Source organism: Eublepharis macularius, chromosome 2, assembly GCF_028583425.1.
Source record: "Eublepharis macularius isolate TG4126 chromosome 2, MPM_Emac_v1.0, whole genome shotgun sequence".
Classification (NCBI taxonomy): Eukaryota; Metazoa; Chordata; class Lepidosauria; order Squamata; family Eublepharidae; genus Eublepharis; species Eublepharis macularius.
Genome location: NC_072791.1, coordinates 95,716,142 through 95,739,951, shown reverse-complemented (window position 1 = coordinate 95,739,951; position 23,810 = coordinate 95,716,142). Strand labels below are relative to the sequence as shown.

The window sequence follows — 23,810 nt, the reverse complement described above, 5'->3', positions numbered from 1 at the left end:
TGAGGTAAAAGCCTGGGTAAAGTAGAGAACACCTGAAGATTTCTGTGTGTGAAAAAAAAGGAGAGTTATTTGTGACCAGAGTCCTCTGGAGATAAAAATATAAGGTAATGTAAGGAAAAGCTGTAATAAAGACCCAAGATATGTTTAAAACAAAAATGCTACACTTACATAAATAGACAGTACGTAGTGGTATAGACACCAGTCCCTAACTCTTTACCAAAGCATCTTTCTGAACCTGTTCATTTCAGTACAGCCTTTCTGAGTAAAAAAGCCCTCCTGAATAATAGCACTTGTAATGATCATTCAATCTTCCAGGACATTCTATAGCTGACCTAAAAATAGCTGTCCTCAAACAGAGAATCTTCAAGGGGAGATTACAATGTGAGATTGCTGGAGTTTATTCACAAATTTAGAACAACATTCTCCCCCACCACATTGTACCATTGTACTGTTACATCATGACATCTTCCTTTGCTACACCCCTCCCATTGTACCTTTACATCCTGATGCCCTCCCTTTGCTACACTTCACCAACCTTTTCACTGGAATATAAAGGCTCAGGGATCTCCATTCTTACTAGTGTCTGAAGAAGGGAGCTCTGACTTTTGAAAACTCTCTTTAGCTTGCTCCAGGGCTATTTTCACTTTACAGTCCACCTCTGCACTCAGCTTGAGAACCCTAACAACCTCAAGCTCCAATGCCCAGCATTTTTTTCTTCAGACTTGGGACAAACTTTGAGTAGCTTGCCATGCTTGCTTGAAAATAGGCTGAGAGGCAGAAGGAGAATATAACTGTCCACATGTTCCAGGCAGTAGAGTACAGAGGCTCTTAGGAGGAATGAGTTGAATAGCACTTTGTAGCTCAGAGCAAAGAGATGTGTAGACTGGAATTCACTCAAAGAAGCCATTCTTTGTCGAATGATCTGCTGTGGCACTGAATTCAAAAGCAGAACATTAACTGAATTGCTGAATTGCTGAGGACACTGACAAGGTACCATGTTCAAGAACACTGGTAAGTTTGAATACCCAAATCTGTGGAAGAAATAAAGCACTTTGTTCTTCATCTGATAATTATGGAGGTCTACATAGGTCTACATAGAAAACACAGTAGGTTAGATCCTAACCATAGACTTAATGTTTTGCAGTGAGCCTTTAAGGCAAACCGTTTCAACATTGTTTCAACATTGGAGGTTTGGCCTGAACCATGGCCAGACCATCATCTGCTGAAGGCAAAAGTTAATATAGCCCCAATTCCCCACAAAATTGGGGGTCCAGTTAAAATGATTCGCCCACTAAGGCTCATGGATTCTTCTAGATTCCAAAATGCCTTGGGGGAATTTAAAATCCCAGACACATGCCCTGTGGTAGCTGCTGTAGGAATATGGAACACAATGCTCCTTGAAGCTACTGACACCATTGCTCCTTATCAGCTGCTCCGGCCCTTAGGATGGACACCAACCCCATGGTTCGCCACAGAGCTGGCTGACTTAAAGAAGGTTGGAAGAAGATGGTCGCTTTTAGCAAAATTGGTGTGTATCTGAAAAATGCCTGGGCCAAGGAACCTATTATTGTGGTCTCTTTTGCCATTGGCATCATAGCTGTGACAGTACCCTGGGTCAGCCCGTTGACTAAATATACCGGCATGATCAGCCAAGCTACACCATACACATATCCAGTACCAGTTCAGGATGATGGCAACATGCCCAATATTCCCTCCCACACTTGTGACAAGGAAGGCCCAAGCATTGAGTGGCTGAAGAACTTCTGAGACCTTGCAAAAGGCATACTGAGCTACAACTAAAGGGTCCACCAACCCACTGGCACCACACCACTACCTGCTGTTTTCTTGTAGATGTGTAACATACCCAGAGTGTAATAAAACTGCTGTGAATTAAAAAAGAAGAAGAAGAAGGTTGGAAGACGTTTAGAAAGGCGCTGGAGAAAAACTGATGCAGAAGCAGATAGAATATGCTACAGAACCCACTGGAGGACCTATGAAGTGGAAATGAAAGTGGCAAAGAAACGTTATTTTTTGGCAACTATTGCATCAGCTAGTTCACGACCATCCCAATTGTTTAAGATATCCAGATGCCTCCTAACCCCTAAACCTGAACCTTTACAGTCCCAGGAACTGCGAAGCCTTTGCTAAGTTTTTTGCTGATAAAATAGCATGAATACGCTCTGATCTAGATGCTACCTGCAATGCAAGCGAGATAGAAGAAATGACAATTACACCATCCAGCTTACATTTGGACTGGTCTGAACCAATCACTATGACAGATCTAAACAAGATCTTGATGTCTATGAAAACCACTACTTGTGCACTTGATCCTTGCCCATCCTGGCTGTTAACTTCAAGTAAGGACCACATAAGCGAGCCACTGAGGTCTATTGTAAATCAATCGCTAACTCAGGGCGCTTTCCCCGACAGCTCAAACAGGTGGTTATCCATTCGCTACTTAAAAAACCATACCTAGACAAAAAATGATGTGGCCAAATTGCTGAGTTTCTAATCTGCCCTTTCTGGGAAAAGTAATTGAGAGAGCAGTAGCTGACCAACTCCAGACCTTCTTGGATAACTCTAGTGCTCTGGACCCTTTCCAATCAGGCTTCAGACCAGGGTATGGGACAGAGACAGCACTAGTAGCATTAGTGGACGATCTCCTTCTGAATAGAGACAAAGGCCATGCCTCCTTACTGCTTCTATTGGATCTGTCTGAAGCCTTTGATACAGCAGGCCATGCCATCCTGTTAAGGCGTTTAGAAACAGAAGTGGGCATCAAAGGATGTGCCCTGGACTGGTTTAAATCGTTTTTCTTGGAGTGGACTCAAAGGGTTGCCGTTGGAGATCAGCTATCTCCAGAATGGGAACTATCTTGTGGAGTTCCGCAGGGTTCAATCTTATCTCCCATGTTATTCAACCTCTATGTAAAGCCTTCAGGAGAACTCATTTGCAGCTATGGAGTTGAATGTCATCAATATGCAGACGACATCCAACTCTGTATCTCATTATCCAAGTCCCCACAGGAAGCAGTGGAAATCTTAAATCGCTGCCTAACAGCCGTGGTGAAATGGTTGAAAAACAACAAATTGAAATTGAACCCAGACAAGACTGAAGTGATGCTTGTTGGGAAGGCAGAGATCTTGAAGGACATTGTACTCCCCACTTTCGATGGAGTTTGTCTGACCCTTGCAGACTCAGTTAAGAGCCCAGGGGTTATACTGGATCCAGCATTATTACTAGAAAAACAAGTTAAGGCAGTGGCAAAAAATGCTTTCTACAACCTCACTCTAGCCTGGAAGATGGCTTCTTATCTTGACACTGCTGACCTGGCCACTTTGATCCATGCTATGGTAACATCAAGGCTTGACTACTGTAATGGTCTATACATTGGCCTCACATCTAAGTTAACTAGGAGGCTCCAATTAGTGCAAAATGCTGCAGCTCGATTGTTATCAGGAGCGAGCAGGAGCATAACATCACTCCCATCCTACAGTTGCTCCACTGGCTACCCATCATTTACCATGCTCAGTTCAAGGTATAATTTATTACATACAAAGCTCTTCACAGCTTTGGTCCAGCATACCTACAGGACCACCTCCCTCCCTATGTTCCTCCACAGCAGCTTCGCTTATCTGAACAGGGTCTCCTGCAGGTGCCAGGCTGCACACAGGTGAAGTCAGCAGCAGCCTGTACAAGGGCTTTCTCTGTGTGGTCCCTATCCTGTGAAATGACCTGCCTGAGGAAGTCAGAAGAGTCCCCGCTCTCCTGGCTTTCTGTAAACAATGCAAACCCAAACTATTCCAAAAGGTTTTTTACTCAAATGGGAGGGCTATATTGTAGGGATGGAGTCTCAGGTGCTTCACTAACGAGTTGGGGATCATATACTTCATCACTATTTTTGCCTTATATATTATCTGCTGATTTAAATATGTACTCCTAAGTACAACCAGCACCCCATGTTGTCTAATGTTAGTCCTAGAATTGATTATGTTTTGCTCCAGTATTTTTTGTACTCTCTCTTGGATCCTTGCTAATGCTATGTCTTTTAAACTTGTATCTGTTTACCTTACGGTATTGTATTGAAATGTACTTGATACTTATTGTATTACCCTCATACTGTGTAATCCGCCTTGAGTCTCAGTGAGAAAGGCGGACTATAAATGATGCAAATAAAATAAATTAAATAAATATAAAATGCAAACAGGTGGTATTTTCCCCATCTTCCCCTTCCTTCAGCAGTTCATGGCCATAAAAAGGAGATGGGAGAAGACAACAAGGAAGGAGAAGAGCAAACTCCATTCCTCTTGAACCAAGCATCTCTTTTGAGAGTGGGTATGGAGTGCAGCTGGGGAAAGTTGGAGTGTGAGAATATCTACTTCCATTAATACTATGCACTCATGGTTATAATCAATATATTCTTAATCGATATATCTAATTCTAAACATGACGGGCAGTGAAATCCTTAAGGGGAGGGAATTGAATAGGAACCGAACTAAGGCTCGCGCTGGTGGAACTGGCTCCTACGTGGGCATAAATGCCCTTCCATCAGCGGCGGCATGAGGTGTACCACTGTCGCTGGGCTGCCGCCACCAGGAAGAAGAGGCGCCCGGGCGGAGGCGGAGAAGCGGCGTAGGGCCCCGCATTGGCGCAAGAGGGGGCAGGGTAGAGAGCAGGGCTCGAGTTAGTTCACTCCCTAAGCCCTTCCAGAAGCAGGAATGCCCACAGCAGTGCAAAAGAGCTATGCCACGAAAAAACAAGGCATAGCTGATAGGCGCCAATTAAACGGGGAAAACTCCGCCCCCTCTCCAAGCACCCCGACCCACCCCGCCCCCATGGCCTGAAGGAGCTTAGGATGGGAACTATCATGGGGGCCAATCCGCATGCACTTCCAGTACGGACGAGTCCTCCTCCTCGCACCCAATCACCTGCAGACACACTCTACAAAACATCCGGCCATGCTGCCCACACCCTCAGGTAAGTGAGCACTTGGCTGAAAGCTCTGCCCGTTTGCCGTGTGCTGTGGGCACTTTGAATACGAGGCGGGAGAGTGTGCCCACGGTGGCAGGCACTGAGTGCACTTTGGGGACTTTGCGAGAAAAGTGGGAGAAGTTTGCACTCGCTGAAGGGAAGAAGGGCAACGTCCAGACTGCCTGGCTAACTAACAATAGCCACTCATGTTTCCTTGCAGGTTATCTGACTCTGAAGTTCCATCTCAGTAAGGGGCAAGGTAGCACTTACTGGTAAGAAGGAGATGGGGCGGTGGCTAAGCCAGCTGGTTGATTTGTGCTGGCTGCCCCATCACCTGAACCCGCCTGACTGCTATCCATGGCGGGGGAGAGGACAGTGGCAGCAGCCCCTGCCTGCCCCAGAGGCAGATGCCCAGAAAACTACTCTTGACCAGGTGTTTCTAACTACCTGCTCGTTTTCTCCCTTAAGGGTAAAAGCACCCCAAGGCAGAGTGCATCCTCACCAGACGGTCTTGCATCAGCTGGTTACTTCTGCCGCCGCTGCCGCTGCCACTCTCTACTACGTGCATCTTCTCAGATGTTGGAGTGTGAGCTTTGCCTTGGTCATGGCAAAGCTTCTCCCCCCACCGTAATCCTCTGCGAGTGACATTCGGATCCAGCCCAGGAAGCAATATCTCACAGCAGTCCACATCTCAGCCTCGCCCCCGGGAGCGAGAAGGAGGGCTGCGTGAAATGCCTTGGCACTTTTTCCAGTTTAATAAATCCAATCCAATCCTAGCCATTTAATCGTGTCCGATCCTTGGCTACTCTGTAGATCGTATCCCTCCAGGCCTTTCTATCTCTGCTTCTTTCAATTCCTTCATGTTCAGTCCAGTGTCTTTCATGATGGTATCCAGCCAGAGGGTTTTTGGTCTTCCTCTCTTCCTCATTCCACTCACCATTTCTAGCATCATTGATGTTTCTAGTGAGTTGGCCCACATTACATGCCCGAGATAGCTGAGCTTCTGCTTTGTAATCTCCCCCTCCAGAGACATGTCAGGTTTTATGCGTTCCAAGACAGCTTGGTTTGTTCAATTTGTGGGGTTTTTTTCAGGTTCCAGAATTTTGAGACCATTATTTTCAATGGGGAATAAATTTGCAGCTGTTTTTAAAACTAATGGCATCTCATTTGCATTGAACAAAGTCCTTCCTATAATCAAAATCCATCTAATTTTGGATTAGATGGACAAAAGAGTTTGACTTTACAGACACCTGAAGCAGGTGTTTTTTGGAGCAGGTGTGCTTCTCTCCAGTGAGTCGTACGGGGGGTGGGGGTGGGGGTGGCACCGCACAGGCTACCAGCATTAAAAAAAATCATGTTTGCATCCATTTTATTGTAATCTTACATTGACTGATTGACAATTAAAAAAAAATCTCTACACTGAAAACTTGGTATTTATCATCCTTCCCTTTCATGGTCCGTTGTTTCCTTTCACAAAGTAAGGAAGGTTTCCTTTGAAGAAAAAATTTCACCCACCCTATCTCTACAATCGTTGAAAATAATTCACATATTTTTAACAACACATATTTTCCCAAGGTGTTTTTCATAATACATAACAATCCCAGACTTGTGTTACCATTCTATAAAATCAAGACAATGACCAGAAATGGTGATTTGGGGGGGGGGGTGGGAGTTTTGGAATGCACACCTCTAATATCTTTTATTAGAACTAAAACAGGATTTCACTTACTTGTAACTGTTATTCATTGCGTGGCCTTTAGTGCCGTCCCACATGGGATCTGTGCATACCCAGGCCAGCCGTGGATATTCTAAGATTCCTAGAGGCACGAGACACTCACCTAGCCTTTTTGTCCACCTGTGTAGAGAGCAGACTAGAAACCAAACCAAACCAAACCAATCAATATTTTCATGCTTTCTCTCCAGGTGCAGCTATAAAAGGGGGGTGAGTGGCTCCCTACGTCAGTTCTCTAAGCTGTCAGTACAGAAGGAAAGTTAAAAAAAAGAAGAAGCTCACAACAGGGAAGGAGGAGGGATGTGTACCTGCACAGAAGACCACTTGATGTACAACAGTTACAGGTAAGTACAACCCTGTTTTCATCACTGTGTTTTCTGCGCAGTCCAATATGAGAGATTAGTGAACTAACTTACTCCAGAGGAGAGCATGAAGCTCTTTATTGGAAAAGACTCTTTAGGACTGCTTTGCCAACAGCTGTGTCCAGTCAGGGGTCCATGTCAATGGTGTAATGCTTGATGAATGTCGATGGCTTTGACCAGGTGGCTGCCTTGTATAAGTCAACTAGAGGTATGCCCACTTTGAAGACTGATGAGGCGGCTTGAGCTCTTATGGAATGAGCTCTTATATGTAACTAGCTTGATACCTGTGCTTCGCTACGGCATTTAACTACTTTAAATCCAGTTATAATACTTATGGGTATGTAACATTTTTTGGTTTGTGGGTTTTTTAAATTTGGATTTGTAGTGTAACAGCATAGTACCCAAGCTTCACAAAGGTGTTTGAATAAAGCGAAGTGTGTTGATGCCAAAAATAATGAAGTGAATTTCAAAATGTAACATTTATTGAAGAGATTTTAAAAGGAAAAGATTGTAGTACAATAAATAAAGTGAAAAGTACATGATACAACCCTTTTTTTCCTACTGAAGGACCTATTTGTAGCCCACATTGGTGGTTTTCTCCTCAGGTGATAGGATCACCAGGCTGCTGGGTGAGCTCACTCTGGAGCAGGCCATGTAGAATTGCCCGTGTGAGAAGCAGTTCTCCCTCAAGTCAATTCTTGCCACCTTCAGTGTCTGGCCCTGGGACTTGTTGATAGTCATAGCAAAGCAGACCTTGAGGGGGAACTGCAGTCTCTTGAACTCGAAGGGAGGGGTGGTATGGTGGGCACTTTGGCAGGTTCATGTGAGAGGTTCGCATCAAAATGGCTCCTAGAAAGGTCATACACCATTTCCCCATGAAAATCTTAAAACTCAATTGCTATACTGACTTTTATATAAAATCCCTATTCAGGAATCTTGTATCGTCTTCCTTCAACTACATGCAGTTTTCTTTACCAGTTTTTTACCTCAGAACACAGTGTTCCACAGCTGACCAATCAGAGAGGGGGGGGGTGCAAGCAGGCAGGAGCCTGCCAGCCACACAGGAAAGCCAAGCCCCACAGGGAGATTGGCAACCCTGGTGAACTTTGAGGGGAAGACTGGGAGCCCCTGTATCTCCTCTACAAGCCCATGGGGGGTGTTGCATGGCAGCAAAAGTTTCTGGGGCCAGGATGGTAGTCAGAGGTTGTTCCAGGCCTGGGGGTGAGTTGTACTCTGGCTTCTGGGACAGAGCATCTGCTTTCTTATTCTTGGGACTGGGTACATTTGTGATCCTGAAATCAAAGTAGAAGAAAAATAACGACCACCGAATTTGCCTCTGGTTGAGACAGTGGGTGGTTTGGAGGTGTTCTAGGTTCCGGTGGTCAGTGAGCACTTGAACTGGGTGTCAAGCCCCCTCTAGATGGTGCTGCCAAACCCTGAAGGTTGCCTTTATCTCCAGCAGCTCCCACTCCCAGATAGTATAGTTTTCTTTGGCGGGGGTAAGCTGACAAGGGGGCTGTGGGATGCTTGAGGAGGCTGCGCATTGTGAGAGCACTGCCCCAATTGCTGTGTTGGAGGCAGATGCCTCAACTATGAAGGGCAGCTGGGGATCTGGGTACCAGAGTATGAATGAATGAATGAATGAATTTATTTGCGGTCAGAGACCATAACAACGACAATACATCCTTATCAATCAATCGATAATTAAATCCAGCGTAAAAATGTAAAGGACATAAAAAATAACATTTAAAATCTTATCTTAAAATGTATATAGTTCTCTGGGAACCGCAGGAATTCTAATATTTAAAACACATTGAAATAGTTAAAATCGTAAAAAGAGCAGGAGACTACGTACAGCGATTCTTTTTATTATGGAATTTAACCAAATAGAGACAGAATTTAGCTATTTGCCTGGAGATAGTTGGGTTTTCATCAATTAGGAGTTTCTTCAGGCAGGCCTTATTTGCCTCTGCAATTGGTGTGTCTAAGAGTGGGGAAATAAACTTGTCCCTATAGACTTGATGGAAAGGACAACAAAAGAACATATGAATAAGTGATTCCACTTCACCAATGGAGCAATGGCAGCGTCTATCTTCATATGGGATCTTTCTATATTTCCCTTCAATGGTATTGAAGGGATAACTTCACAACGGGCCAGGGTGAAAGCTCTTCTATAAGATGGGACATCCAAATGAGTGAGATATCTGGCCATACCCATAACATATCTAGATTCCCTAGGGGCCATAAAATGAGGAGATTGAGCTAAATCTCGTTGGCACTCTATGTCTCTCACCCTTTGTTTAACAATACTTTTTGCCTGGTCACTGCCCTGAGTCAGTAGGCTGGCAGGCAACATTTCTAGGTTGCTCTTAACCATCCGCATCCACCTAGGCTGGTAAGGATCTTGGTTTATTAGAGAGAGAAGGCCTTTTTGACTGTTATATATCTTGAGCCACTGATAAACAGAAGATAGCAATATTCTGGCTTCAATTCTCATTTGGCCTGTTTCTAGCTGTAGGAGGGCATTTGGCACTCCTGGGGGTAAATACGGCATGGATAAATTTGGACTGAACCTTCTCGAGAATTCGCTGATTATCTGCGGATATGCCCAAATTAATACCATATAGGAGTTGCACAAGGGCTTTAGCTTGATACAGCTTCAGTGCTGCCGGGACATATAAGCCCCCCTTAGATCAAAAAAATCTCGATAGCATGCACCGCCCTTTAAGCTCTCTCCGCCATCAGATTACAGTGTGCTGTATTAGCCCCCGAATCCTGTATAACCACCCCCAGGTAGATAAATTTATTTACTTGTTGAATTTGATTCCCTTTCAGGATCACTTCTTGGGGCATCTGCCAAATGCCATCACCTTTGTTTTATCAAAGTTGATTGTTAGGTGTTCTTTGTCGCAGTATGTTGTGAATCTATCTAGCGCCCTTTGGAATCCTAATGGGGTCCTGGCTAATAGGACTGCATCATCTGCATAGAGCAGAACTGGTAAATGGTGTGAAGCAAGCTTCAGCGGATGGAAATTGAGGTCAATCATATATTTTACCATGTCACTGATGTAATAATTAAATAACACGGGGGCCAATAGGCAGCCCTGCCTAACTCCTTTTAATTGTTCCAGTGAGTAGTCCCTGCCGGTTACATCTCACTATAAGATGATTCCTCATGCAGGGCGCGGATGAGAAATAACAATCTTTTATCTATGCTAGAGCCCTCTAGTTTTTGCCACAATCTCTGTCTAGAGATAGAATCAAAAGCTGCCTTCAAATCAATGAAGGTAGCATATAGAGAAGTTGGACATTCGTCAGAGTATTTTTCTATCAACTGTTGAAGCACCAGGCAATGCTCAACCATCGACCTCCCTACCCTAAAACTTGCCTGTTCCAGTGGAATAATTTCTTCCTGTTATAACCATATTTCAAGTTTATCTAAAAGGTGCCTTGTGTATATTTTACTGATGATGCTTAAGAGACTTATGGGCCTATAGTTTTCTGGCTCATTTTTGTTGCCCTTCTTAAATATAGGGACCACAATAGCAGTCCCTCACTGCTTTGGAATTCGGCCAGTTTGGTCTATGTACGTAAACAGGGTTGCAAGAAACTGCGCCCATCAATCTACATTCTCCTTTAATGCTTCAGGAGGTATTCCATCCATACCTGGGGACTTCCTATCTTTTAAACGGGCAATGTGGGCTCTTACTTCTAGGGGGCTAACCAGAGGCCATGCCAGAAAGTTCTCTATGCTTCCAAAGAAGGCAAGCTGACTATGGTCATCATAAAGATTCTGGAAAAATATCGTCCAGTTTTCAACAGAAATATGCATATCCAACAGTGAGGAGGACATCTTGGGCTTCCTATCGTTAGTAAGTTTCCAAAATAGGGCAGAATTATTTTGTTTTACTGCCTGAATAAGTTCCTCCCATAGATTCAGAGTACGCTCTTTCTTTTTCTGTTGTATAATCTGTTTATAGTTTATACCAGAGTACTGGTTGCATGATGAAGCGTTCCTTCAAGTTCTGGAATGCCTGGTTGGCTGCTGGTGTCCAGCAGAAGGGTTCTCGTGGCTGAAGAAGTCAAGTGAGTGGGAAAGCAAGGGACGCAAAATTGGGAATGAATGTCAGGGCTTGCCACAGCTGCCACTGGGCGGGGCGCTGGGCGGTCTGCTCCTGACGTCAAAGGGGGGCCAGGGATTCTGCGGGACCCTGCTCTGTGGATGGAGGGGCAGTATACATCACCCAGACTCCCTCTCACTCCACTCGCCGGCCCGCTCAACCTGTGCCACTCACTCCCCTTAGTCTCTGCCGTCTCCTCCTCTTTCATCCACTCTCCTCCTTGCCTTTGCTCTCGCTTTGCTTTGCTCCACTCCCACTCCACTCCATCACTCCTACTCAAACCCACCACCCCAGAGCTCTTCCCAGCCAGCTTTTATAGGGCCTCCTCTCACCACCCTGCCCTCCTTGCAGGTTCTGCCTGCCAGGCCGCACCCCTCCTTGGCCTCCCAGCATTGGCCAGGGCTGTCTCAAGCTGTTGCAGCTGGGGTAGCTGGCTGGGCTGCCTGGATCAGCAACAGCTGCGTCATGTTGGCTGGCTGCTGGGCCTCTCTGGCTGAGCTGATTTCTGAAGGTAGGCTCAGCTGTGGCCCCTTGGCTGGCTGCCCAGCTCTTCCCACAGAATGCCTTCAGTAGCTCCACCTGGAGGGGCTGGGTTCGGAGCATCTCCTAAGCCAGATTGCTGTCTTCAAGCTGAGGTGGAGGCTGAGGCGTGGCTCTGAGCTGCTGTGGCTGCTTCTCCTCCTTGGCTGGTAAGGGCTCTGTTTGGGCTGCTGCTGGGTCCCTATTCTTCCTGCCTTTGCCCTCTCCCTCTGTTCTGCTCAGCCCCCATCCTCCCCCTGGAGGGTGGGACTAGCTTGCCTCTCCTTGCCCCCTCTAGCCCTCTGGGGCCTTGGCTCTTTGCCCCTCTCCTCTGGTGTAGGCAGGTTCTGGCCCTGGCTGTCGGCTGAGGTGGCAGGACTGCTGTCTCCTGGCTGCCTCCCCCTGCTTCCTCCTGTCGAGGCCGTGGGCCGTGCCTCAGACCCCGGACACAAACCCCCTCTTAGCCTGGATGCTGTTTCAGGGGGGTCTGGCTCAAAGAGTCTTGACAGAAAGTCTGCGTCCATGTGTTTGGCCCCCTGGCGGTAGGTGATGGCAAATCGGTACGGCAGTAGGGACAGGTACCACCTCAGGATGCAGGGGTTGTGCTCCTTCATTCGGTGCATCCACTGGAGCTGTGCATGTTCCGTCACCAGCGTAAAGGGGTTACTGGCCAGATAATATTGCAAAGCCCCCACGGCCCACTTGATGGCAAGGGCTTCTCTCTCGAGGGTGGCGTACTTCTGCTCCACTGGCTGGAGCTTGTGGCTCAGGAACAAGATGGGCACCCTTTCCCCGTCTTGCTCCTGCATCAAGACCACCCCGAGGCCTGAGGCCGATGCGTCAGTTGCCAGGATGAAGGGCTTCTCAAAGTCGGGGTTCCAGAGCTTCGTGGTGTCTGACAGGGCGGTGCGTAAGTCTTGGAAGGCGGCCGTCTGCTCTGGAGTCCAGCTGAGGCGACTAGAGCCACCCTTCTTCAGGCAGTCCGTCAGGGGGGCTGCGAGGGATGCAAAATGGGGAATGAAGCGCCCGTAGTAGCCGAGGAGCCCCTGGAACCGCCTGAGCTGACGCTTGGTCTGAGGCTGGGGGACATCCCCAATGGAGGCCACCTTCTCAGGGGGAGGGCGGACCTGCCCACCCCCTATGACAAACCCCAGGTACTTGAGCTCTTGGAACCCCAAATGGATCTTCTTGGGGTTGGCCTTCAGCCCTGCCTTCTGGAGCGCGGTGAGGACTCTCCTCAGGTGTTGCAAGTGGGTGCGCCAGTTGGGACTGAAGATGACGATGTCATCAATGTAAGCCATTGCGAAGTCCCGACAGTCCCCCAGGACTTGGTCCACCAGCCGCTGAAAGGCAGCCGCTGCCCCATGGAGGCTGAAGGGCATGCAGCGGAACTGGAAGAGGCCCCAGGGGGTGGCGAATGCTGTCTTTTCCTTATCCTCGGGGCAAACTGGTACCTGCCAGTACCCTTTTGTTAGGTCGAGGGCGGACAGGTACCGGGCGGGCCCCCAATTGTCCCACCAGGACATCCGCCCGAGGCATGGGGTATGCGTCGAACTTGGCCACCTTGTTCAATTCGCGGTAGTCGACGCAGAAGCGGGTAGACCCGTCTGGCTTTGGCACGAACACGATGGGGCTGCGCCATTCACTACGGGATGGTTCAATCACCCCCAGGCACAGCATTTCCTCCGTCTCCCGGTCCACCGCCTCCCACTGCTTCCAGGGAATGGGTCGCCAGGTCGCCCGTGCAGACTGCCCCGGCTGGGTGGGGATGGCATGGTGCACCAGGTTCGTGACCCCAGGGCGTCTCGAAAAGAGCCTGGGCACTTGCTTCCACAGGGCCTGCAGCTGAGCCTTCTGCGCAGGGTTGAGCTGAGGGTCCACCTTTGGCTCCTCGAACTCCGGGGCGCTGGCGGTCCATGGCAGCTCGCTGTCCGGGACGTCTAAGGGGTCTTCGGCCAAGACGCACTCGTCCTCTGGCCGCTCATGCCACCGCTTTAGCAGGTTCATGTGCAGGATCCTCCGTCGGCGCTGGCCCGGCCCGCACTGCAGCTCATAGGTGGTGGGGCCCCACACCCTCCAAACTTGGTAAGGGCCCCTCCATGGGTTCCCCTCCTCCCGTGGGAACACCGAGTGGTGTACCAGGACCTTCTCTCTGACCTGGAAGATCCTCCTCCTTGCATCCCGGTCGTAGGCAGCCTTCTGCTTCATCTGGGTGCAGGTTAGCTGGCGGTTTGCCTCTGCCTGGGACTGCTGCACTCGCTCGCAGAACTGGCTTACATACTCCTGTATGGGGGGAGCAGGGCTGCTGGCATGGGGACTCCACTGTTGTGCCAACCAAGAGAGCATCCCCTGCGGCTTGCGCCCGTATAGCAGTTCGAAGGGGCTAAAGCTGGTGGATGCCTGCGGAGTCTCCCGGAGGGCGAACATGAGGGGGTCGATGTATAGGTCCCACTGGTGAGGCTTGACCCGCGTCATCTTCCTCAGGGCTTCCTTGACGGTCCGGTTCAGACGCTCTGCCAAACCGTCTGTTTGAGGGTGGTAAGCTGAGGTGAATACCTGCCGGATCTCCAAATTCCGGCAGAGTTGACACATGGCTTTGGCATGGAACGGCCCCCCCGATCTGTCAAGATTTCTTCAGGCAGTCCCACCATTGCGAAAAGCTTGGACAGGGCCCGTATCATCCCCGAGGTCTGCATGGTCTTTAGCAGGATGACCTCGGGGAACCACGTAGCATAGTCCACAATCACCAGGGCGAAGCGGTGGCCCTGGGGTGTGCATGGCAACAGGCCGATAAAGTCTATTGCGATGTGTTGGAAGGGCGTCTCCATGACGGGCAGCGGGGAGAGGGGGGCCTTTGGCGGGCATCGTGCTGCCACCCGCTGACAGGTGGGGCACGAGCGGCAGAGGGCCTTCACGTCCGTGTTCACGGAGGGCCAGAAGAACCACTCGAGGATCTTCTTCAGGGTCTTGGGGTGCCCCAGGTGCCTGGCCCAAGCGTGCTCATGGGCTGTGCAGAGGACTTCCGTTCGGTAGATTACCGGCACCAGTAGCTGGAGGACCTCTCCCTGGCCATTCGGGGTGTGGGCCATGCAGACCCAAACCCCTCCTTGCTTCTCGATGCGGGGAAGCCACTGGGCCCTTCGCTCGTCCCGCACTTGCTCCTCCTCACGAGCCGCCGTATCTCGCAGGCGCTGTAAGGACTCATCTGCACCTTGGGCGTCGTGGAACGGGCGGTCCGCCGGAGGTCTTGTGGGGTCTCCGGCCTGTGGTTCTGCCACCGGTCCCCCGGAAGGGCCCTCGCTGGGGTCGGCTGCCTCTTCAGCCTGCAGAGCCGCGGCAGCTTGTGGGTTTGCCAACGCCTCCACCGCATCCCTGAGTAACCTGGAGAACTCAGGAGCATCTTTTCCCAGCAGCATTGGGTGGGGTAAGTGGGCTACCTTGGCGACCTCCAGGCGGCGGAATGCCCCCAGGTATTCCACCGTGACCCAGACCATAGGACACGGCTGGGCATGGCCCATCATGTCTGCCACCGGGATCCAGCGGTGCACCGGGGCGGAGGCCGGGGCGAGTTGAGCGTGGATCATCGAGACTGCGCTCCCCGAGTCCAATAGTGCCTGTAGGCTCTGCTGGCCTATCTTCACTGTGGCGCACAGACTCTGCGTCCCCTTGTAAGCTGAGTTGCCTGGCGGGTTGATTTCCAAAGCCAATGCACATACGGCGGGCGAGGAGGCTGTGGGGGCGCAGGCTTGCATCCGCTGCTCCACCTCCTGCGCTAGCTCTGCCCAAGCTGCTTGGAAGGCCGCCGCCAGCTTCCTCCACATCACTTCCAGGTGTTCCTCCAGCCACAGTCTGAGCTCCGGTGGGGCTGCGGCATTGGGATATACCTCTTCGACCGGCATCCGCGTCAGAAGGACCTTCCCCGTATGGGCCACCAATTTGTCAGGGCTTGCCGCGGCCACCGCTGGGCGGGGTGCTGGGCGGTCTGCTCCTGACGTCAAAGGGGGGCCAGGGATTCTGCAGGACCATGCTCTGTGGATGGAGGGGCAGTATACATCACCCAGACTCCCTCTCACTCCACTCGCTGGCCCGCTCAACCTGTGCCACTCACTCCCCTTGGTCTCTGTTGTCTCCTCCTCTTTCATTCACTCTCCTGCTTGCCTTTGCTCTCGCTCTGCTCCACTCCCACTCCACTCCATCACTCCTACTCAAACCCACCACCCCAGAGCTCTTCCCAGCCAGCTTTTATGGGGCCTTCTCTCACCACCCCGCCCTCCTTGCAGGTTCTGCCTGCCAGGCCGCACCCCTCCTTGGCCTCCCAGCATTGGCCTGGGCTGTCTCAAGCTGTTGCAGCTGGGGTAGCTGGCTGGGCTGCCTGGATCAGCAACAGCTGCGTCATGTTGGCTGGCTGCTGGGCCTCTCTGGCTGAGCTGATTTCTGAAGGTAGGCTCAGCTGTGGCCCCTCCCACAGAATGCCTTCAGTAGCTCCACCTGGAGGGGCTGGGTTCGGAGCATCTCCTAAGCCAGATTGCTGTCTTTAAGCTGAGGTGGAGGCTGGGGCGTGGCTCTGAGCTGCTGTGGCTGCTTCTCCTCCTTGGCTGGTAAGGGCTCTGTTTGGGCTGCTGCTGGGTCCCTATTCTTCCTGCCTTTGCCCTCTCCCTCTGTTCTGCTCAGCCCCCATCCTCCCCCTGGAGGGTGGGACTAGCTTGCCTCTCCCTGCCCCCTCTAGCCCTCTGGGGCCTTGGCCCTTTGCCCCTCTCCTCTGGTGTAGGCAGGTTCTGGCCCTGGCTGTCGGCTGAGGCGGCAGGACTGCTGTCTCCCGGCTGCCTCCCCCTGCTTCCTCCTGTCGAGACCGGTGGCTGTGCCTCAGACCCCGGACAATGAACTGTTGGTAATAGTTGGCAATGCCCAGGAATTGCTGCACATCCTTCCGAGCATGGGGGGCTTGCCAGCTCTGCACAGCCTCGACCTTAGCTGGATTCATTTGGATTCCCCGGGGTGAGATCACATGGCTGAGGAATTCTACGGCTGGTACACGGAATGCACATTTTTCCAGTTTGGCAAACAGGCCATGCTGCCCTAGTCTTTGCAGCACCATGCGCACATGCTGGGGATTTTGAGATGGGTTCCGGGAGTAAATTAATATATCATCTAGATAAATGATGACAAACTGATCCAGGAGGTCAAGGAAAATGTCATTCATAAACCTGTGAAACACTGCCAGTGCATTATCCAGGCCAAACGGCATAACAAGGTACTCATATTGTCCATACCTGGTACTAAAGGCTGTTTTCCATTCATTGCCTTCCCATATGTGCACCAAATTGTAGGCTCCTCGAAGAACCAGTTTTGTGTAAATCTGGGTTCCCTTCACTCCCTCCCTTCCAAGAGATCGGAGATCAGGGGTAGTGGATACCGGTCTCAACAGTGATTTTATTCAGGGCCCGGTAATCGTTGCAGAGCCGGAGTTCTCCACTTTTCTTTTTTACGAATAGTATAAGTGCCGATGTGGGCATGGTGGAAGGGCGGATGAGCCCTCACTGCAGATTTGTAGTGAGAAAGTCCTGGAGTATGGCCAACTCAGGCTCCAATAATGAGTACAGGCGTCCCACTGGCAGGGGTGCACCGGGAACCAAGTTAATGGTGCAATCATATGGCCAATGAGGGGGGAGTTGGTCTGCTCCTTTTGCCTCAAAAACATCTCCAAAATCTACATATAGGTCAGGAAGTGCCAAAGATGCAGGTGCAGCAGCAGCAATTGGGACTGTGAGCAGTTTCTTGTGCGGGCATGGCTTCCAGAATTGACGGTCCATCTGGGCCCATCTAATGATAGGGTCATGGAGGCAGAGCCAGGAAAGTCCCAAAATGAGGAAAAAGTGAGGGATGCTTGCGACATCAAAAGAGGTATTCACAATCGTGCTAGATCTGCAGCAGGAGGTCCTGGGTCTCCTCAACCACTGGGCTGGGACGCAGCAGCCGCACATCAATGGCCTCAACTATGGTGGGGGTCCTTTTGGTCCGCAGGGGAATCTGGTGCTGTGCTGCAAATTTGGCATCCATGAAGCAGTGGAAGGCCCCTGAGTCCACCAGGGCATACACAGAAAGCCACTGGCTGTCAGGCAGGCCAAGCTTTACTGGCATAAGGAATGGTTTGGGATGGTCACTGGAGGCACTGGCCATTCCAACAAGTTGTTTAACAGGAGGCTGCTCCAGCCCAGTAGCTGGGGATTTCCTTTTTGCGGGATAGCAGGCAGCATAATGACCCGCCCCACCACAGTAACAACATAGGTTGTGGGTGTGACACCGCTCCTTTTTCTCAGCAGGCAAGTGGGTATGAGTCACACCCAACTGCACGGTTCATTGCTCTTTTCTGGCAAGGCCCTGGCGGGGATTAATGGCTTAATGCACGAGTTTGTCTCCAACTCTCCAGATGTCCTTCAATTTGTAGGCATAGGAGAATGAGCCCCTGCAGTTCCATGCGTCGTTCTAATCAGACCACTTCATCAAGTACTTTGTCAGACAGACCTTCCAGGTACTGGTCTACTAGGGCCGCCTCGTTCCAGTCCAGGTCCTGGGCCAGTAACTGGAATTCAGCAGTATATTGGGCTATGGTCCCATCTCCCTGTGTGAGGGTACATATCTTCTGGTTTGCTTTGGTGGCTTTCAGGGGGTTCACAAAGGCGGCTGTAATGTGAGCCACAAAGTTCAGAAAATCCCCCAGCAAAGGCAATTTGGACAGTAACAAGGGTGTGGCCCATCTTGCTGCCTGCTCCTTTAACAGGCTGATGACAAAGCCAACTTTGGTCTTATTCGTGGGTAAGTCTCTGGCCCGGAGTTCAATGTACAACTGGCAGTGGGCAAGAAATGCCGGGAATTCCTCCACATTGCCCTCAAAACTATCAGGAGGCTTTAATGGACACTTGGCAGGTGGAGGGGCGGCAGATGCCACGAGTAGGGTAGCAGTCTGCTGCTGCAATGTCACCAGTACCTGAGCTAATTGCAGTACCTGGCTCTGCAGTGTTGCAAGGCTCCCCGGGGTGGGCGCTGCCTCATCCAAGCCGGGAAGTTTGGGTGGAAGCAAACTGTCATGGGCTGGGCTTGCCCAAGCTGGTAGTCCCAAAGTCAACACAAAGCCCAGGGGGAGTTCAAGCTTCAAAAGCCAAGTCCAGTATGCAATTAGAGCAAGAGATTCACACCAGGGGTGTGTCCAGAATCCAAAAGCCAGGTCAAGTCCAGTCCAAGGTCAGTTGCCGATAACGTTAGGTCCAGGAGTAGGCACAAGCAAGATACAAGAGACAAGGAGTGGTTGCATGCAGGTAACACTTTGCATCCACACCTGGCAGTTCTTCTTGCTTGGCTTATATAGCCAGATGTGGTTTGCAGCCAGCTGCTGGAACTCCATCCTGCTGTTACTCATCATTGCTCTCCAGCAGCTGGCGTCAACTCTGGAGATGAGCACTGCACCATCTCTCCTGCAGTTCCAATCTCTGATGTTGCCTGTGGCACTCTTTGGATGTGGGTGAACCTGGGGGGGTGGAAGCCCCTGGCTGAGCTCCACCTGTTGTGTTGGATGCCCCTGGCTGAGCTTCTCCTGTGGTATTGGGGCCAGGGGATGCCGATGCATCTGTCTCAGCTGCTGGCTGTGAGCTCTGCTCCACCAGCAGCTGTTGTTCTTGATTACTGGCTTCAGCTGAGTCAGGGCTAGAGCTGGCTACATGAAGCTCCTCTTCTCCTGAGGAGTCCTGGCTGGCTACATGAGGCTCCTCTCCTCCGGAGAAGTCCTCACTCTCACCAAGTCCAGACTGGGCCACAACATAACCTTTGCCCTGGATGTGGTCACAGAATGTGGCATCCCATCTTCATTGAACTTTCTTCCTTCCCCAAAACCCACCCTCCCTAACCACCACCCTCAAATCTCCAGGCATTTCTTCCTTTTTGAAATCACCCCTAATACAAATATTTAAAATTTGCCTATGACAGAGAGATAAGACAGAAGAAAGAATAGGAAAGAAAGATGGGATATATTTCTTCTTCATTATCATTACCTTTTTCATGATCAAAGTCATAAATGATGAGCCATCATCTGCTACAAGGAAATCGTAGAGTTTACTGCTAGAGATACAATGTGATTTTACTAAAGCCACCAAAAATTTAGCCAAATATACTTTTTGCATTTTAGAATTTAGATATGTTTCCTTGGGTCCTTTATATATGGAATTACTCCTGCTATTTCTTCAAAAGTATCAAATGTTTCCAAAGTTAAAAAGTGACTGCTAAAATAACACTTTAAAAGCATGCAAAACATTTAGAATATATATAACAAATACAAATTAACAAACCAAAATTTAACCTTTCAGGCTGCAATCCGAAAAATACTTTCCTGCTAGTAGGCCCCCTGCATGAAATGGGACTTACTTAGGGTTGCCAGTCCCCCGCTGGAGGTGGAGGATCCTCCGCTCCCACCCTCCCCCTGCCTCTGCTTACCTGGCTGGCAGGGGAGGCACAGACCTCCCATAGGTGCATTCCCAGGTGGTGCAGCTTGTTCGCGTGGGCCTGATCCAGGTCAGATTGGGCCCAAATCGGGCTGGATTGGGCTGCTGTGGAGTGGAGGAGCACTCCCGCGCTCCACACTGACCCGATCTGGGCCGATTCAGGCCTGAATCAGGACAGATCAAGATGCTGCAGAGCAGAGGAGCACTCTCGTGCTCTACAGCAGCCTGATCTGGGCCGATTTGGCTTGGATCTTGCAGATCGGGCCCTATGGAGCGCAATTTGGCCCCCCTGTGCAGAATGGAAGTGCTCCCAGGATGGCCATGGCCCACACAATGACATCACTTCCTGGATGTGGACTTGGGAAGGACAACAGACCAGGTAGGTGCCAGGTCTCCCACCTCTCACTGGGAGGGCAGGGGGACCTGGCAACCCTAGACTTACTTCTGTCTAGACCTGCTTAGGATTGCTCCCTTGGAGTGCTATTTCTCTAACATTTTGGTTTCAGTAGATGAAAATTCAGTCTGGGCTTTATTCTCCCCTGGAAATCAGTGCTACTTAAGAGAGTTTAACTTTCAACTTTGGTTAGAATATCTTCAAACTGTATATGAATAAACATTATAAAATTTAAATAAGATTATCACTAAAACAGTATTGTAACAGATCCAGAAGTTTGTGGATAAGAAAGATAACTATCTAAATATTACTATAGTTTTCACAACATCATTATTACTTTTTTAAAAAGAAATATAAAAATGGCCATAACAGTCTCTCATGTGGACCTCTACATGAAATCTTGTTGGCATCCTTACTTATAAGGAAAACCTATATGAAAGACTGTTCTTCAAGTCCAGTATTTTTTTCTTTCTGTTCAGGAAAAAAAACCAACCTAATTCCTTGATAGTTGAAACAAAATAATGCCATATGGAGCCTTCCAATTGATCTTTGGCAATGTGAGAGGCTACAGGATGAGAGACAGACTCTTAAACAGATGGGTGATAGTTCATGAAGATCTTCTAAAAGACTACGTGCACTTTAAATACCACTTGAAAGGAAGAGAAAGCTGCCACAGCAATACAGGTATTTCCTTAACAATGCTGAAAAACTGATTTTGACACCTTTTTTTCCCAAAAAAAATGGCATAAAGCAGCTTACATTAGGCTGTTTGGCTTGAATAAGCTTGAGATTGTGTAGTGCAATCCTCATTAAAAGGAAAACAAAAAAGGAGTCTTGTGGCAGCCTCAAATAACATGGTTATCCCATTGTAATTTATAAGCATTAAAAGGAATAACCTCTTTCTATTATCAACGAAAACACAATTTGGGTAAAAATAAAATTATCAAATCAGCATAGCAAGCTGACAATCATGCAAGATATTGATCTTACATAGGTTTCACTATATAAAAACATCATTTTTTATTTCATTAAAAAAATACTTTTGGAGCGTTTTCTCTCATTTTTCTTTTTCAGCCAGGCAGACTCCTTCGTCTGAAGTTTAAATATCTGAAGGCTTAGTCATGCACTCTGTGATTTCTGCCTTTTGTCTTATGGTGTCATATTCAATTGTAAGGTCAAAATGAAGTATCTTCAGGAATTTGGAGGCATTTGTAATTACCTCAAAGCAGCATAGCACATTCTAAAAATGTAGGTGGAGTAGGGGAGCTCCAGAAACTGTCCCTTAACAAAGCATATGTCATAAAAATAAAGCTGCATCCTAAAAGAGAGAAGGAATGTACTTGCAAAGAACTTTTGTACTATGAATCATGTAGCGAAGCCAAGAGTGAACAGAAAAAGCCTTAACTACATGTCAGGCATGGGGGGTACTCTTATCTCCCATGATTAGAGGTAAAATGAAGCCTGTTCACACAATTAGGTGGCAGTGTTCCAGCCATGGTGAGAGCCCCATTAGCTACTTGGCCACTTGGCCAGGAGCCAGCAAGACAGACCTGGCCCAGTTGAGGGACAGGGATCAGGTGGGAAATTATGGAATTAAAACACAGGAGGAAGGGATTAAATGAGGGAAGTATGAGGCTGCAGTTGCCATCCAATGAGCACCAGCTCTTGGGGGAAGACCCACCTTCCTGTGAGAGCCAAGAAGCTGTGGATGGACCCATCTCCTCTCTAGGCTGGCCTTTAAAAATCAGAAAGAGATGAATGAAGATGGTCTTGGTTTCAGGAGCAGGAGGGAGAACCTACAGTTGAGGCCTTAAAAAGAGCAGGTAAGGAGCCTGCTTTATAGGACATTGGACTGACTGAAGAGAAGCACACTACAGAACCTGATGCATCAAATAGATTTTATAACACCATGCATTACTCAACACAAGAGAATGTTTAAAAATGCACAAAAGGGGAACATAAATTACAGAAAATTTAATAGCCTTTGTTCTTCTGGAGGGGAACAGAATTTAAAGTTAGCAAATATTGGAAGGATGAACATTTAGGTTTAGCTGACATGCTACCTAAATAAATTCCAGAGGAAAGGGGGGAGGGGATCTTCTGTTAAATTCACAACACTCAAAAGACACTGTTATAGAGAACATGTGTGGGAGAAGCTGCTGGGGTGTTTTTGTTTGGGATCCACTGGGTGCCTGCCACATTATAATATGTGGAAAACTAGTACTGTTGAATTAGGACGCTGTGCCTCATAATTCCAAATGAAATATATTTATTTATAGGTGAACTAAGTAAAAGAAGGATTTTTATTTTGAACTTGCTAATAGAGCATTCTTGAACAAGGGCAAGGTAGAATTTCAGTGTTCACTCGGATTTCAGTGTTAACTCTGTCTCTGAAAGGGTAAGTCTAAAGTTAAAGTTATTTTAAATTAGGCACCAACTTGGGTTCAGTGCAAGGACTCTTTGAAGACAACTCAAGAATCACCCATTTTTACCCTCTTCCTAGCAGCCATTTCTGACTCTGAGAAATTTATTCCCAGGATCATGTTACTCAAATGGACTAATAGCTGTGTGTGTCAAGAGGGCGCAATGGGGAGGGTGGAAATTTCCCCCTTGATCCATTGGTGGAGTTCCACTCATGCAAGATGCAGTTTTGCCTTCTTTCCACCCACCACTACAGGCTCCCAGCCCCTGTGGCTATTCCATCATGTGGATCATGTGACCCAGAAATAAACTTTCCCAGGTTTGGAAATGGCTGCTAGGAAAAAGGGAAGTCCCACAACTATCAGCACCTTCACTGATGAACTGTGGTATCCAATGCTGTTTTACTTCAGTTCAGAATCTTTCCTACACTTCACACATTAGCCTTGATGCTTATCCACAACTTCATATAACTTCTCAACATAAGCAACATTTTATTTCTAACAGTTATGCGCCCATCCTCCACTGCATTTTGAGCTCTTAATCAAGTTGCTGCTTAGGCATTTCATCTTATAACCACAGTTAATGTATATACTTACATATTAAGAGTATATAACTTGGCACAAATAAGCTACATAAAATGTGTTTCTAAATATACCAGGGTTGAGTTAGAGGCATTTTTCAAGAAAAACTCAAAGTCCCCATCAAAATAGCCCACCCATTTCAGTGTCATTCCAGGACGTGTGATTTGAAAAGGGTTCATGCATTCACAGTGAGTGCAGGACCCCATTAACCTTTTCTTGA

At 48.6% G+C, this 23,810-nt stretch overlaps 2 protein-coding genes across 4 annotated transcripts in view; one reads left to right on the top strand and one right to left on the bottom strand.

Moving 5' to 3' along the window:
* The window catches only part of SHANK2 (SH3 and multiple ankyrin repeat domains 2), an 829,172-nt gene that overhangs the window by 159,852 nt on the left and 645,510 nt on the right, over positions 1-23,810 (bottom strand). The gene's annotated exons all lie outside the window — the stretch shown is intronic.
* LOC129324076 (NADH dehydrogenase [ubiquinone] 1 alpha subcomplex subunit 3-like) lies at positions 1,507-1,895 on the top strand. Its single transcript, XM_054971069.1, has one exon. It carries the CDS (start codon positions 1,507-1,509, stop codon positions 1,765-1,767), a length of 261 nt encoding a protein of 86 aa, XP_054827044.1. The 3' UTR covers positions 1,768-1,895.

Excerpts from the sequence above, each read along its gene's own strand:
- LOC129324076 (XM_054971069.1), top strand. The coding sequence starts at position 1,507 with ATGGTCGCTTTTAGCAAAATTGGTGTGTATCTGAAAAATGCCTGGGCC.